Source organism: Terrapene carolina, unplaced genomic scaffold (genome assembly GCF_002925995.2).
Source record: "Terrapene carolina triunguis isolate 2854851 unplaced genomic scaffold, T_m_triunguis-2.0 Scaffold236, whole genome shotgun sequence".
NCBI lineage: Eukaryota > Metazoa > Chordata > Testudines > Emydidae > Terrapene > Terrapene triunguis.
The window spans coordinates 15925466-15938913 of NW_020664587.1; the positions used below are offsets into that span (position 1 = coordinate 15925466).

The 13448-nt window shown below is 49.8% G+C and overlaps 1 protein-coding gene across 1 annotated transcript; it reads left to right on the forward strand.

Annotated features, from left to right (window-relative positions):
* Positions 1-1136: 1136 nt before the first annotated feature.
* On the forward strand, positions 1137-11887 carry TEKT2 (tektin 2). The gene is made up of 9 exons (XM_024202951.1): positions 1137-1292; positions 4615-4740; positions 5761-5966; positions 7080-7223; positions 8084-8198; positions 9141-9248; positions 10484-10627; positions 10947-11026; positions 11645-11887. The coding sequence occupies exons 1-9, from the start codon at positions 1137-1139 to the stop codon at positions 11856-11858; spliced, it is 1293 nt and encodes a 430-aa protein (XP_024058719.1). The 3' UTR covers positions 11859-11887.
* Positions 11888-13448: the final 1561 nt, after the last annotated feature.

Here is a 13448-nt window from a genome sequence, read left to right on the forward strand (position 1 = left end):
TAGCACAAATCCCCCGCACCCAATGTGGTTTTATTACAAATCTTGCTTTTCATACTTGCGCAAGAAGCCCCACTGGCATTAAATGAACAAGCTGCTTGTGGTCAATGGCAGAGTGCAGAGCCAAAGTCGGCCCTCAGTGGCACATGTCCCCATAATCTTTGATGAGTTACTGCCTCCAGAGATTAGTCCCCAGCATGTAATGCTGCATTTACATCTGGAGTGGGTGCCCTCTGTTCTTTGGGACCTAGAGTCTCTGCAGGCAGGCACTGCGCCCATCCAGGCTGAACATCATGTGCGAAGAGCTGTCGCTTTTGCAGGGCTGCACCTCTGTATTGAAGAGGGTGACTACAATCCTGCTCTGCTTCTGCAAAGTAGGTGCGGCCTCTCCTGGCCATGCAGCCCTCGGCTGGGTGAAGCGTGAGTGGAACAGTCTTTATTAAATCACCTTCTGAGGGAGAATCACAGAGACGCATCCGGTCACCTGCCGGGGCATGTTAAATATCACAGGGAAGGGCTGACTGTGTCCCAAGATCAGCAGTTGGGGGAGGTTGCCTGATGAGCCAAGGAGGCCAAGGACGGACTGGCTCATCACCAGGTAGTCCCAAGAAGCAGGGCCAGTGCTACCATTAAGGCAAACTAGACGGTTGCCTAAGGCACCAAGATTTGGGGGCACCAAAAAGCGGTGCCCCCAATCTTTTTTACAGCGTTCCTATGCCCCCTCCCTGAGCACGCGGTCGCCGCTCCACTTCTCCCGCCTCCCAGGCTTGCAGTGCCAATCAGCTGTTTGGCGCCGCAAGCCGGGGAGGGGAGGAGAATTTGACTGGGGGCGGCATGCTCGGGGAGGAGGCGGAGCAGAGGTGAGCTGGGGTGGGAAGCTGCCGCACGGCTCCCCGGGGGCGGGGGGGGGGACCTGACACGGGGAGGGGGAGGTGTGCCTCAGGGCGGGGGAGGCGTAAGGTGGCCCTGCCAAGAAGGCACATTGTCAAGAGGGGGTGGTTGTGGTCGGGAAGCTTGTACTGTTCTTTTCTGTGCTTTCCAACCCGTAGGGGCATTCAGATGGCTGCAGCGGCCAGGGCAGTCAGGCTATTGCTTGTTTCTCCATCTCTCTGCTGTAGTGAGCCGCTGACCTTGGTGATATGGCCACGCTGAGTGTGAAGCCAGGACAGAGATTTTCAGTCCCAGACTGGCACACCAATGCTAACCTCATCTCTACGAACGCTGAGCGTCAGCGGTCTGCTTCCCATCAGATCCGGCAGGAAGCCAGGACTCTCCGGAATGAAACTAACAACCAGGTGGGCTTCCCAGCTGTTTTACTCCCCTTTTTGTTTGTAAAAACAGATTTGGGGGGGGTAGGATGGGGGTGTTAAAGATCTGGCTGGCTGAATAGAGAAGTTTGTCCCTTTTCAACCTTCAGATCACTGAGGTGGACCTATGCCACTAGTGATGGAGGGTTGTTTGGAAGTGCTTATTTAGTGTGAAATTAGCAAAGCCAGCTGAATGCTGGGGGTGAAAACAATCTTCCAATAAAATTAGTTGTAACTTATAAACTAATTTGATTTGGTCATGCTCTCACCCATTCTGTGTTCACCGACTCCAAACGTATTGTCAGATCGAGTTTTACCAGCAAAACTGGATTGAATATCCTGGAAAGTTTTAAAATTCACTTCTGTGCACATTCATACCAGAAATCTGATCAGATCATCCAGTCATGGGATAGAAACCATGCCATCTGACCTGTGACCAATCACAGCTGAGCAACAGAGCTTTTGGAATCTGAATAGCAAGGCGCAGGGTGAACAAAACTTGAGTGAAATGGTCAAACTTTGAATGAACGAATCTGAGAAAATCCCAGTCTCGCTTTGTTGACTAAGGCCACATCTACACTAGCACTTATGTTGGCAAAATATGTCGCTCAGGAATGTGAAAAAAACACACCCCTGAGCGGCCTAAGTTTTGCCAGTAGAAGTGGTTGTGTGCACAGCGCTATGTTGGCAGGAGAGCTGCTACCGCTGCTCATGGAGGTGGTTTTATGATGTCGACAGAAGAGCGATCTCTGGTCGACACAGAGTGGCTACGCAAGGGCAGCTGTGCTGCTGTAAGCTCGCTAGTGTAGACATGGCCGAAGTTATTTGCTGTGATTTATCAACTCATAGCTCGTAGCTCATTTATTCCATTTTTAAAGCCAAAAGGGACCATCCCAATCATTTAGTCTGAGCTCCTTCACTAACAACTGGAACAACTTACCTAGGGAGCTGGTGGATTCTCCATCACTTTCAGTCTTTAAATTTGTTCCTGGGCAACAAATATTTGCCAATGGACTCTTCAGACTGGAAGAATCCAACAGCTGGAAGTTGAAGCTAGACAAATCCAGACTGGAAATAAGGCTCACATTTTGAACAGTGAGTAATTAACCACTAGAAGGATTAACCAAGGGCTGTGGTTAATCTCCATCACTAGCAATTTTTAAATCCAGAGTGGATTTTTTAAAAAGATATGGTTTATAGTTCAAAGGGAATTATTTTGGGGAGTTCTCTGGCCTGTTTTGTACAGGATGTCAAACTGGATGATCACAGCGGTCCCTTCTGGCCTTGGAATCTGACTCTGTAAGTCCGGGTCTCTTTCTAAAAGATCTACTATGGATCAAACAGAAGTTATAGGCTTGATGCAGAAGTTGTTGGGGGAAGTTCTTTGGCTTGCGTGGGGCAGGAGATGGGACTAAATGATCACAATGGGACCTTCAGGCCTTACTCTGAATCTTTGCATTGCTGCTGGGCCTTCCATGGCATTTGGACTGGAGACCCACTGGCACCATATGTAAGAATCATACTGCTAGGCCAGAGAGACATGTTATGGCTTAGTCCCCTTCCCAGTTGGGCAGGAACCTACATAATGAAAACCACCAAACTAATTGACGACGATTGGCACACCGGTTACAAGGTGGAAGCTCACAGCCTGAATTTAAGGCACAGTTGGATACGGCAAAGTATCTGACACTGGGGGTTATTTATAGAGAGCAGTAAATGTGTAAAAGGCAAGAGGAGTGCTGAGATAATATAACTGCTACACTCTCCTTTTCCTGCTCTTCAGCTCCTCTCTCTGCTTAAGCACAAGTCACAGTTCTCCCCCTCCCCCCCCAAAGGTATTAACACTGAATTAAACCTCAGAGCTATAATATACATATCCCTGAATGCAGGTGTTAGCAGTTCCCAGTCAGCTGCAAAGAGAGAGAATTTATTAGTAAACAAACATTTAATACACAAAACCCCTCATTGTAAATAGTGTGGAACAACTTTTAGACAAATGCTATTCACCAGTAAAGCTGTAGGGGTTCTTTGTAAAGATTTCTCCATTTTGCTGCTGTTCCATGTATTTCAGTGTGAGGTTTGACGGACCATGTGCCCTCTTATAGGGGAGCTGGAGACAGCTCTGTGGACTCGGCAGCAATTACAGTTCCCAAGCCAATAGTCAGCTGTCTCCTCAGTTTCCAGCTGGATTGGGAATCTGCAGCCTGTATCCCAAGTGGTACAGTTACTGGGACGCAGCCTTCACAACAGATGCATCTCTTCGTTTATGTTGGACATTAGGAAAAACTTCCTTTCAGGGTGGTTAAGCGCTGGAATAAATTGCCCAGGGAGGCTGTGGAATCTCTGTCATTGGAGATTTTTAAGAGCAGGTTGGACAAACACCTGTCAGGGATGGTCTAGATAATACTTAGTCCTGCCATGAGTGCAGGGGACTGGAGTAGATGACCTCGCGAGGTCCCTTCCAGTTTTACAATTCTGATTGGTCCTGCACAGATCAACTGCTGAGTCCACAGATCTATCTCCAGCTCCCCTATTTGTAACCTTTTCCCTCTGAGCTCCGATTAGCTGAGCTGTGTGAATATGTGGAACCTGCAAGATTGCTTTCCCTCAGCGGAAACCCTTGCTCTGCGCAGCTTCAGAAGCAGCTATCGTGCATGTCTAATAACGGCCACACCCTGGGCTCTTCTAAGTTGCCCGCTGCTTTCTGTATGCTTGTGTCCTCCCCACTGCCCCTCTCTCTATCTTTGGACTTGTATTAAAAAACAAAACAAAGGCTGCAGTATAAACATGTGGGTTATAAATGCAAATGGCAGTTGATCTTCTATTCTAAAATAGATTTGCAATGTCCCCTGACATGCTATTTACCTTCATCTAATGCTTCGAGGTCTTTGTGTGAGTTTTTGCAACACCCTAGGAACTCCGTGAATAAATCTATCTTGTATCCCCCATTGGAACTGTTGCTTCTGGAAGACCAGCATAGTCTTGCTTCCAGCGAAGTCCTTGGCACAATTAATAAACGACAGCTCACAGAAGGTGAAATCATACATACGCACTGATTTGTAGGTGTGCAAATATTATAATGGGGACTCTGGGTTTGATGCTCTTGTGGTCTGTATCTTGTGTAGTTATTTACATTAGTGCATTAGGTGTCATATACTGTGCTACCAAAACAAATGGTAGGTCTTTGCCCTGATAAAAAATGCAGGGCAATGAATAAGCAGGCCCTTGTCAGCCTGGTGAAATGCACCCTCAGTCTTCACAATTTCAACTACAAAAATTAAAATGGAAATGGTGTCTCTTCTAATTCCAGACACAATGGGATGAGCATGACAACAGAACACGACTCGCTGAACGTATCGACAGTGTGAACAGATGGAAGGAGACCTTGGACAAATGCCTCACAGACATAGACACTGAAATTGATGCCTTAGCCAAAGTACGTTGGGAAGACAGATGGCTTAAACTCAACATATGCTCTTAATACGTGTGACTTTAAACAACTAAGGCCCTGATTCTGCAATGAGCTGTGCATGGACCGACTCCTCTATGGGGCTTAGCACCAGTGCTCTGAGCTCAGTGCAGGATCAGGGCCTTAAATTGCTTTCAGGAAAACACACCCACTAGCTTCAGTTCCCATCTGAATTGAGGCAATGCATAGTGCTGTGTGTTTCATATAGTCTGTCCTCTCTTTTTCTAAAGATCTTGGGGGGAAACATACCAATACATTAAACACTAAAATAAAAAAAACGTAGGGAATAATAAGTGGGTTTTTAAAAATATTTATTTAGGAGCTCAACAATTTTAGGCAAGAATAATTAAAGTTGTCTTTATTTGACACCTCTTTTAAATTAAGAAGTTTGCATCTTTTTTGCCGTTAGAATCAGGAGTTTGTGTCTCTGTATTAAGCACAGTTTTAATAAAGGCTAAATCTAATTTGTGTGTTTCTCCTGTGCATTGCCAGTGACCCGCTGCGGGATCACAGGCAAGCCGCATTCTCTTGTGCCTGTGTTTTCCCATTTGTAAAATGGGGACCGAGCTCCCACAGCAGGGGGCCAGACTATTTGCAAAGTGCTTGGAGGTCCTTAATGAAAGGCATAATGCCAGGGCTGTGATTAACTGGAAATGGGAAAGCATTTCTGGTCCCATTGGACTTTGTGGTCTCCAATGGGGAGAAGCCTCTCTGATCCTTTCACTGCAAAAACCATGTGAGATAGTTGAGTATGACGGTAGCTGCTAACTGCATTGCGCTTGGCCTCTGAACTGCGGGCCCGATTGACAGAGGCAGGCAACTGGAGCACATTGCACCCAGGAGACTGCAGCAGTGAGCCACTCGCGACAAGGTTTAAAAGCTGCTTCCAGAGATGGCTAGGAGGAGGCCATCATGACGGGAACAGCCGCAAGCATTCCCCCAAAGGAGGGACCGCATCCCTAACCCGAGCTGCCTTCTCCCCACCAGATGAAGGAGGCAGCGGAACGTGCGCTGCAGGCAAAGAACTTGCCCTTGGACGTGGCGATTGAGTGCTTGACGCTTCGGGAGAGCCGCCGAGCCATTGATGTGGTGAAGGACCCCGTGGAGGACGAGCTGCACAAGGAGGTGGAGGTGATCGATGGAGCCAAGAGAGATCTGCAGCAGAAAGTGAGCGAGGCCTTCGAGCAGCTCTGGTGAGTCGAGCAGCAGAGCTCGGGGTGGTTCCCCACCCCACGCCGGTGACTCCAAATCGTGTCTCTCTGTATGGGGCTTTGGGCTAGCAGGTCGCACCCCTGCCTCCGGACTGGCCAGCGTCCGAGCAGAGAGCATGCTTTGCGGCCACACGGCGACATAGGCAGTATTACACGTTGTGTCAGCGCCTCACGGCGATGCCCGATAGTGTCCTTTGCCAGAGTGGGCCCGTTAAGAACGAATGTTGGAAGTGTTGCTGGAATCGTGGCATTTATGAAACAAGGGAAGGGGGAGGGAGCAAGTGTGGCAGCTAAAGGGTAGGCCTGAGCTTTTGCCTAGTGGTTTTGGGGTCCCAACTTGAGACACCTGGCAGGTACCTGATTCTCAAAGGAGGGGGCTTAGCACTTCCTGAAAATCCAGGCCCCTCGAAGGCATCTTATGCCCCAAAGCACAAGCCTCTTTCAGAACCGTACCCTGCAGTGCCCAGCCTGCTGGGCCCTTCGCCCTTCTGGGTCACTGCCGTACAAGTCACTGCACTTGAGTCACACGCGGGCAGTTGGTTCAAGGAGCAGCTACAGCTGCGCCACTGAGTAAGGGGTGTCCCTGTGGGGGGTCCCCCGGGACCAGCCTGGTGCTATAGAATCTCATCATTTATTTATTAAAAAAAAAGCCCAATCGAGTCTCTAGCCCCCATGGTTCCCAAGAAAGCTTTGAAAAAGTGAACCGATTTTAGGCCAGTTGGACGGCTGGTCTGACTCACTGTCTCTGTAAATGGGGGGAGGGATCGCTCAGTGGTTTGAGCATTGGCCTGCTAAACCCAGGGTTGTGAGTTCAATCCTTGAGGGGGCCATTTAGGGATCTGGGGCAAAAATCTGTCTGGGGATTGGTCCTGCTTTGAGCAGGGGGTTGGACTAGATGACCTCCTGAGGTCCCTTCCAACCCTGACATTCTATGATTTTCTAACCTCGGATGGACACGGCTGTGTCCTCCCTGAGCCCATGTCTGGGCCAGGCTCGGTCTGCCAAGGAGAGAGATTTTCACTGGCCGATCCACTAACACCTTTTTCAGCCTGCTGACAGTGACAAATGCAGCTTATCCTACCCCTTCTTTGGCAGCCTCTTGCAGGAAGCACGCCAGCAGCTCAACTTTGATCACCGGGGGAAAATGGAAGCACTGGAGATAGACCGAGTCTGTTCCTCCCTCAACGTCAACTCTCCCAACATCTCGTTCAAGGTCAATCCAACCCGGGTCCCAATTGGGTAAGGGAACAACCAGCCCCCTTGTGGCCAAACCCAGGCTGTTTTAACCTTCATGCTGATGCTGGAAAGACTTGGGACTCTTGCCGCCTTTAGTAGAGTTTCTGGTGCCTCGTGGAAATGACTGGCTCAATTAGCAGACAGCCTGGCCTAGAGTTTAAAACACCAAGCGCTGGATTCAGGGCTGTCTTCCTGGCTCTGCTGCTAGCAGCGAGTGATATCCGATACGGTACTCAGAGAAGCAAGCCCTCCCTTTCTCCATACTCCCAGTGATCGTCGTTACCAATAACCATTGGTCCTTCCCAAGCACCCTCCCTCCGCCTGAGTGTTTCAAAGCTCTTTGTGGGCACACGTGAGCCTCACAACATCCTTGTGATGTGACTTAATAGCATCCCCATTTTATAGAAGGGGAAACTGAGGCACAGAGGGGGAAGAGAATTGCCCAAAGTGTCCCAGCAAGTCAATGACAGACTTGTGGTGAGAACCCAGGAGACCTGCCTCCCTGTTGTAGCCACTAGACCATGCTAGTTTCACAGTGAGGGTAATGATCAGAATACCCAAGGGGTGGGGTAAATTCTCCATCTTTTGGAGCCTTTCAATCAATGTTTGGATATCTCAAAAGATGTTGGGCTCCATGCAGGAATCCCCGGGTGTGATTCCCTGGTCTGTGTTGTGCAGCAGGTCGGAGGATGATCACAGTGGTCCCATCTGGCCTTGAAATCGGAGTCTCTTTGCAATTGTAGAAAGCGTTTCCACCTTGGCATGGAGAGGTTTCTTCCAAGCTGTCTCTTGCAGTCACTCAGCTTATTGCCCGAGGCATGAGTTTAAACAGCCTGTCCTGTTGGGCGCTCTTGGCATTCTAGATCAACAACGCCTGAGCAGTGGGACCAGTACAGCCAATACAACAAAGACCGAGCAGAGGCGGAAATGAAAGCCTCCACTGAGCTGCGGGAAGCCATAGCACTCACCATTGCTCAGGTAAATAAATCGCCCATCACTGATGCAGAAACCATCGGTGCAGTTAATAGATGTTAAGCCGGGTGATGTTAAGTCATGTGTTCCCCAGTGGGGATGGCTGGGTGAATGCAGCCTGCTTCGCAGCTTAGAAATAGGCGGGGGTTACACTGTGCCTTTTGGGGAGGGAAGGCTTGAAAAAGCCAAATCAAAATTAACCCTACAGCACCCATCTGAATAGTTCAGTCAAACTAGGCTTGGACCTGCTGTGTGGTGCGGCTGGTTCGTGGGAAGGGAAGTTTCCTTTGGCTGTCAGATGACTGCTGTTTCCTGAATAGTGATTTTTAAAAAGGCAAACGTGCCTCACTAGATTATTCCTTGGCATCATGAGTGTTTCGCAGCTCTCTACTGATCTCACAAGGCGTCTGCCTTGCCCCAAAGAGCAGACCATGGACTCAAAACAGATCTGGCATGGAGAGCGGTGTAGCACGGATATGGGCAGAAGTGGTTTTGGAAGAGAAGAGGGAAGTCTATTGAAACGTTGGGGGATGTACCAGGAGGCGGTTCCAGGCATAGAGGGAGCTATTGAGAAGGGCCCAATAACTGAGTTATTGTTTCCTTATACTCCCCCGTCTGCCTGTCTGTGCATCTGTCTCTTGGCTTTATATTTACGCTTTAAGTTCTTTGGGGGCACCTGGGACTGTCTGTTGGTTCTTTGTCTGTACAGCCCCTAGCGCAGTTTGCTCCTGGGTGTTTTGACCAGACAAATAATAATGAGCGTTGGGGTGATGAAGGGCACAGGGAAACTGTAGAGGAGCATGGGATGGGCAGGCGAAAGGTGAGGTCATGCAGGGCCCTGAAAGCGAGGGGTGTGTGTTATGGAGGGAGCAGGGTAATTGCTTTAACAGTGCAGGGGAGACGCCTCCTAGAGGCACATGCACGACCTTTAACCTGTTTTCCCTCTAGACAAACAACGAACTGGAAGCTCAGCGGGTGGCCACGGAGTTCGCCTTGCGGAAGAGGATCCGGGAATTTGAAAAAGCCTACGACGAGCTGAAATGGCAGGAGAAGAATGTAAATTTCTGGCTTGTTTCCTTCACTGTCAAGCGCCCTTGAGTGAGATTCGATCTTCAGAGCGTATCTCTTGCAAGCGACACTGATGGCATGAAATGCTTCCCTGCTGCGGTTCAGCACGCCCCAGTGCAAGAGGCGTTTCTGACTGAAACCTCTTGGTACATCCACTCCCTGGCACATACCTACCTGCCACGGCTCTCCCAGTGCAATGTGGGACTGCTAGGGCATCTATCCCACAGTGCCCACCATTGGTACCAGGAGCAGCTTTTGGATAACTTCCAAATGAGAGAGACTGCACATTGGGGGGGTGTCAGCATGACTAGCTGATCTGGTACGGCTGCAACACATGGCCGCCTGTTCATCCCGGGGAGAAATGATTGTAGCCCACACGGGGTCAGCGGGACCCAAGCTCAAGCAGGTGTTGTGATTGCCTGGTACACCCAGCACTTATAAAACACTTCAGGCAGCTGTTGTGTGTGGATGCAAGGCATCAGCTGTGCGAGCTCAAGGCCTCCCAGCCACAGCTTCTCTGCAGTGCCCAGGTCAACAGGGCCATATTGTTGATAAGCCGCTAGTATGACACGGCAGACAAGTCTAAGCTGTTTATCCTCCTCTTGGGTTTTATCCTTGCTATTCAAATACAAAGGAAAATTCCGCTTTTTCTGATTGATCCCGTGAAGGCAGAGAAATGGAATTACAGGGATCACAGAGGGACGATCCGCAAACTGCTTCGAATCCAGCCCAGCTCAACACTGACTGAAAAATGTTCCTATCTGAAGCCCATTCAGTGGTGTGAGTGAAATAATTCAGTGGCTCTCGGTCCACAACACAATTGATGCTCATTGGCATCTGCAGGCCGAGAAGCCAGTTTGGGACCTTATATCTCACCCTATTAACTCATCCCACGGCAGCCCTGAAACAACCACAGCATGCCTTGCCTGATTGGGGTGGAAATTGGATTTTTAAGCAGTGATGCCTGGTCCACACAAGCTGAGCAAGCTGTGTTTAACCCTATTTGAGCAGAAGTCCTTTAGTCCTTGTTTAAAAACCATTTCCAGCCTGGTAAAACCCCAGAACAGCTGTGCTCAAGAAAGCTCCAGCCTGTTCCCTATCTAGATCTCCTGGGAATTTCCGGAGTACCCAAAAGCCAGTCTTTGAGTGCACCCTTACTAAACTGGACAGCTGTAAGTGCACGATGGTCACAATCCCTTGTGCTGTGTGTGTTTAATCCTCAGACCTTGGAGGAAATTGCTGAGATGGAAGAGGACATCCGACGCCTCGAGGAAGATCTCAGGAAGAAAATGTGGGATCTAAAACTCGCGCACACTCGCCTGGAGACCCGGACTTACCGCCCCAACATGGAGCTGTGCCGGGATCAGGTACAGATGAGCCTGTAGGCTGGGGGTGGGGTGGGATGGATACTAACCTGGCATGCCCGTTGTCCATGAGGGATTTGAGGTTGTGAGGGTGGAACCCTAGATAGAGCTGCTGTGGCTCCGAAATGATCAGACACGTTTAGGTCTGGACTGAATGGAGACTAAAAGATGAATAAAAAGGAATCCACCATACTTGTGTGAGTTAAAGCATAGAAACAAAGTGGGGAGGTGGGCTAAGGGAAGGGGAACTTGGGGGAACCATAGCAACGAGCAAAAACCAGAAGTGCTCTACTAACTGTTACGGCCTGTTCCTGGCTCGTAGGTGCAGTATGGATTAACTGATGAGGTCCATCAGCTGGAAGGCACCATCGCCGCCCTGAAGCAGAAGCTTGCACAGTCACAGTATGTTCCTATGTGGTTTGGGAGTTACGCATCCAAGAAAGAATAATGATGTTAACAAGCACCAGAAGGCTTTGTGATGTTCTTAGCAGGGGGTGCTGCAGGTCAGAAACAGGGTGCCTCATTCGAGCTGTGTGGGGAGCTCCGGAGTGGACAGCAGGGGGCACTGCAGGTCAGAAACAGGGTGCCTCATTAGGGCTGTGTGGGGAGCTCCGGACTGGACAGCAGGGGGAGCTGCAGGTCAGGATTGGCAGAGCTGGTGTGGGATGGTGTGACTACACTTACAAAATTATTGAAGGGCGGGGGAAAATTGGATGAACAAATGGGGAAATAGAAATGCTGCCTTGGGTTTGTGTTAGATTCCCATCGTCATGTCTCTTGCGAGCTGCATTCCAGCAGCAGCATGTGGGCTTGCTATTAAAGAGACTTGAGCAATAAAGTACAATGAGTCAGGAACTTCCCCTGTAGCTCTGGTGTGCGTTAGCTTGAAGGCAAAGGCAAAAGCTGTGCTGATTTTTGTTGTGGTGAGAGAGCAGAAAGCTGATTATTTGTCATCAATGCCAGGAGGCAAGTTCAGTGGCACAAATGCACCCCTGACTCCCTAACTTTTGCTTTTCCCAGGGATGCCCTAGACGCTCTCTATAAACACCTGTACCGCATCCAAACTGATATGAGCTACAAAGCTAACTCCCTGATGCTGGACAACAAGTGCATGGACAGCAGGAGAAAACTCACAGTCCCTGCTGAGAAATTTGTGCCAGAAGTTGACACCTTCAACCGAACCACTAACCGTACCCTCTCACCCCTGAAGAGCAGGCAGCTGGAGCTGGCTTAATCCACTGGGAACAGCATTGGGCAATGGAGCCAGACTGAAGATAAAACACCTAGAGACTCAGTTCCGTACCAAGGAAAGCTGACATCTGTGTCGTGTTAGATCAATGTTGTTCTCCTGCCCCCGAAGTTGTTTTATAACTGTCTGTCCCCTTGCATGATTTGTATAGCTTCTTGCACTCCAAGGAGCATTATAAACAATAAAGTCTGTCCCCAAGAGCACTTGTCATCTGACAGCGTTGGAAGCATTTTACGATGATTGAATCCATGTGGACTCTCTAGTGATTTAAGTCCTTTAAAGTGCGGGACTGTGCTCTGAAAAGGAACTGTGTAACAGTGGTCCCTCTCCAGATCGTCTTCCTGTGCTGATAGATTCAGATCTGCCCGCTTTAATGTTTCAAATAAAGTTTTGGTTTTTTTCTCTGTCTCTTAGCCCTGCAGAGCCAACGCTGCTACAAATAAGGGAGCTGGAGTCCACTCTGGCTCTTGTGGCAACGGACTTGTTAACTAAGAGCTAGTTGCATAGTCACTGTGGGCCCTCAGTTGTTGTGTGTGTCCCAGTAGTGCTCACTCCCCATGTGCTAGGTCTTGTCTACACAACCAAGAAGACACAGTTGCTGCCCCAGAGAGCTTGCAATCTGTCCTTGTTATGCTTGTGAAATTGGGATCAGCATTTGCCCTGCCTGCCTGCCTGCCTGTCTGTCTGTCTCTGGCTCACTCTTTATCACCAGTGTTAAATGTGTTTATGGGGCACAGATGCTACAGCAATGGGCCCTGTAGAAAGGAACCCAGCTTGATTTCCAGATGCCAAGGTGAGTTTGCAGGTCTGGAATTTAGGGGAAAACCAACATCTTCATACCTGTCAACGTGGGCAGGTTCCCGGCATGTCTACCAGCCTGGGGTTTTTCATAGTGGCAGTTGTCTTCTGCTCTAAACTCTCAGCATTCATTTAATAAAAAGTCCTGTCTACCCCGGGCTTTCTAGCCACAGTGAGGGGGTTGTACAAATCCCTCGTGTAACAGTACAGGTCTAGTATTGTAAATAGTCATTCACTGTGCCTAGATTAGGTACTTGCACTACTGCAGCTATAGTGGTGGCTAAAAACCCAGGGTAGAGAAGGCCCCAGTCTCGAGTCCGTGGGACAGCATAGGAAACCTTCTACCAGGGACCTAGCTCTAAACTAATGTAAGGTGGTCTGTGGTAGGCTGCAGCCCGCCTGAAGCAACGGCTCTGAGGGGTATGAACTGCCCCAGTTCTCAGCTAGTGTCACCTCGCCAGCCTAGAGCGATTTAAATATCACTAGTGAAAATGGCCTCCAAGTATGGAGGAGAAAGGAAGGGCAGGAAGTCAGGTGCTGCTGTGACACCTCTTCTCCCCCCCCCCCCCCCCATGCACAGCCCCCAAACTCCTCCTGCTCTGCCCCTCCCCTGGGACTCTACCCCCCCCAGGCTGCCAATTCCCCCCCTGCCCCCACACCCCCAGGCACTAGCCCCGCCCCCTTGGGGCCCCGCCCCAATTTCTCCCAGATCCTAGCCCCTCCCCCCTCCGGGGCCCTGCCCCCACACCCCCAGGCACTAGCTCCGCCCCCATTTCT